The sequence below is a fragment of the Phytophthora infestans genome, genomic scaffold (assembly GCF_000142945.1).
Source record: "Phytophthora infestans T30-4 supercont1.289 genomic scaffold, whole genome shotgun sequence".
Taxonomy (NCBI): Eukaryota; Oomycota; class Peronosporomycetes; order Peronosporales; family Peronosporaceae; genus Phytophthora; species Phytophthora infestans.
In genome coordinates this window covers 82,992-83,865 of record NW_003303470.1, presented here as the reverse complement: position 1 = coordinate 83,865, position 874 = coordinate 82,992, and the positions used below count along the sequence as shown (strand labels likewise).

Here is an 874-nt window from a genome sequence, read left to right as displayed (position 1 = left end):
GATCGAGTTCCCTCAAGACCCCATGGAAGCTATCATCCCACCGATCCCATCGAACGAGTATAAGCGGCTAGAACTCATCCGTCAGCAGCAGCTGAACGAGCTTGGTGACGTACCTGAACTTGGTATCATCTGCTCGTTGGCGTCGAAGGAGCTTGCGTGTGCTGTCAGCATGATTACTGTCGTCGACAAGGCTCAGCTTCACGTGCTGGCCTCCACTCACCCGGCAGTACCTGGTGGTATGTCGTACCCGAGAGAGCAGGGTTTCTGCGCTCAGACCATCCTCGACCCCCATCCTCTCGTATCTCGCCATGTTCAGGCCGATGTGCGCTTCAGTGCCTTGTCGAGTGTCCGCAAGATGGGAATAAACTTCTACTGCGGCTTCCCGTTAATGGGGCCAGACGGCAAGACGGTCATCGGCTCCGTGTGTTGTGCCGACCCGCAAGCTCGTGACCTCACGCGATCGCAGTACGCTGCAATGAGCAGTTTAGCCAGCACGGCTTCCCGTGTTGTTCAACGAGCTGCTGAGCGTCGAGCAGTACGTGAAGGCTCCGCTGATGTCTAAGCCGCTGGAGATAAAACTACTAATAAACAAGTACAAAGTGAATGATCACGTAGAAGAAATCCGTTAGCAAGTTCAAAGTCCATACGGCTGCAGACTGCACCATCCACGATCATTTCGTTTCCTGCATCTCTTAAGCGAGACACGAAAAATCAAATCCACATCAACAATTTAGGAAAAAAAACACACTGAAGTTGCCAATGCCAGCCCATCGATTGCACTCATAATATTAGTCCTCTTCATCACTCGAGAACACCAAATCTTCCATCAACTCGTCGCCTGTATTATCCATCGCTAGGCCACTTTCATGACAGA

At 51.6% G+C, this 874-nt stretch overlaps 1 protein-coding gene across 1 annotated transcript in view; it reads left to right on the top strand.

Moving 5' to 3' along the window:
- PITG_21163 (GAF domain-containing protein) overlaps positions 1-562 on the top strand; it is a gene marked incomplete at both ends in the record, with an annotated part of 2,247 nt that extends 1,685 nt beyond the window's left edge. The window contains one exon of the mRNA XM_002895025.1: positions 18-562. Coding sequence (XP_002895071.1) covers positions 18-562 — 545 coding nt within the window. The remainder of the gene's footprint in view (positions 1-17) is intronic.
- Positions 563-874: the final 312 nt, after the last annotated feature.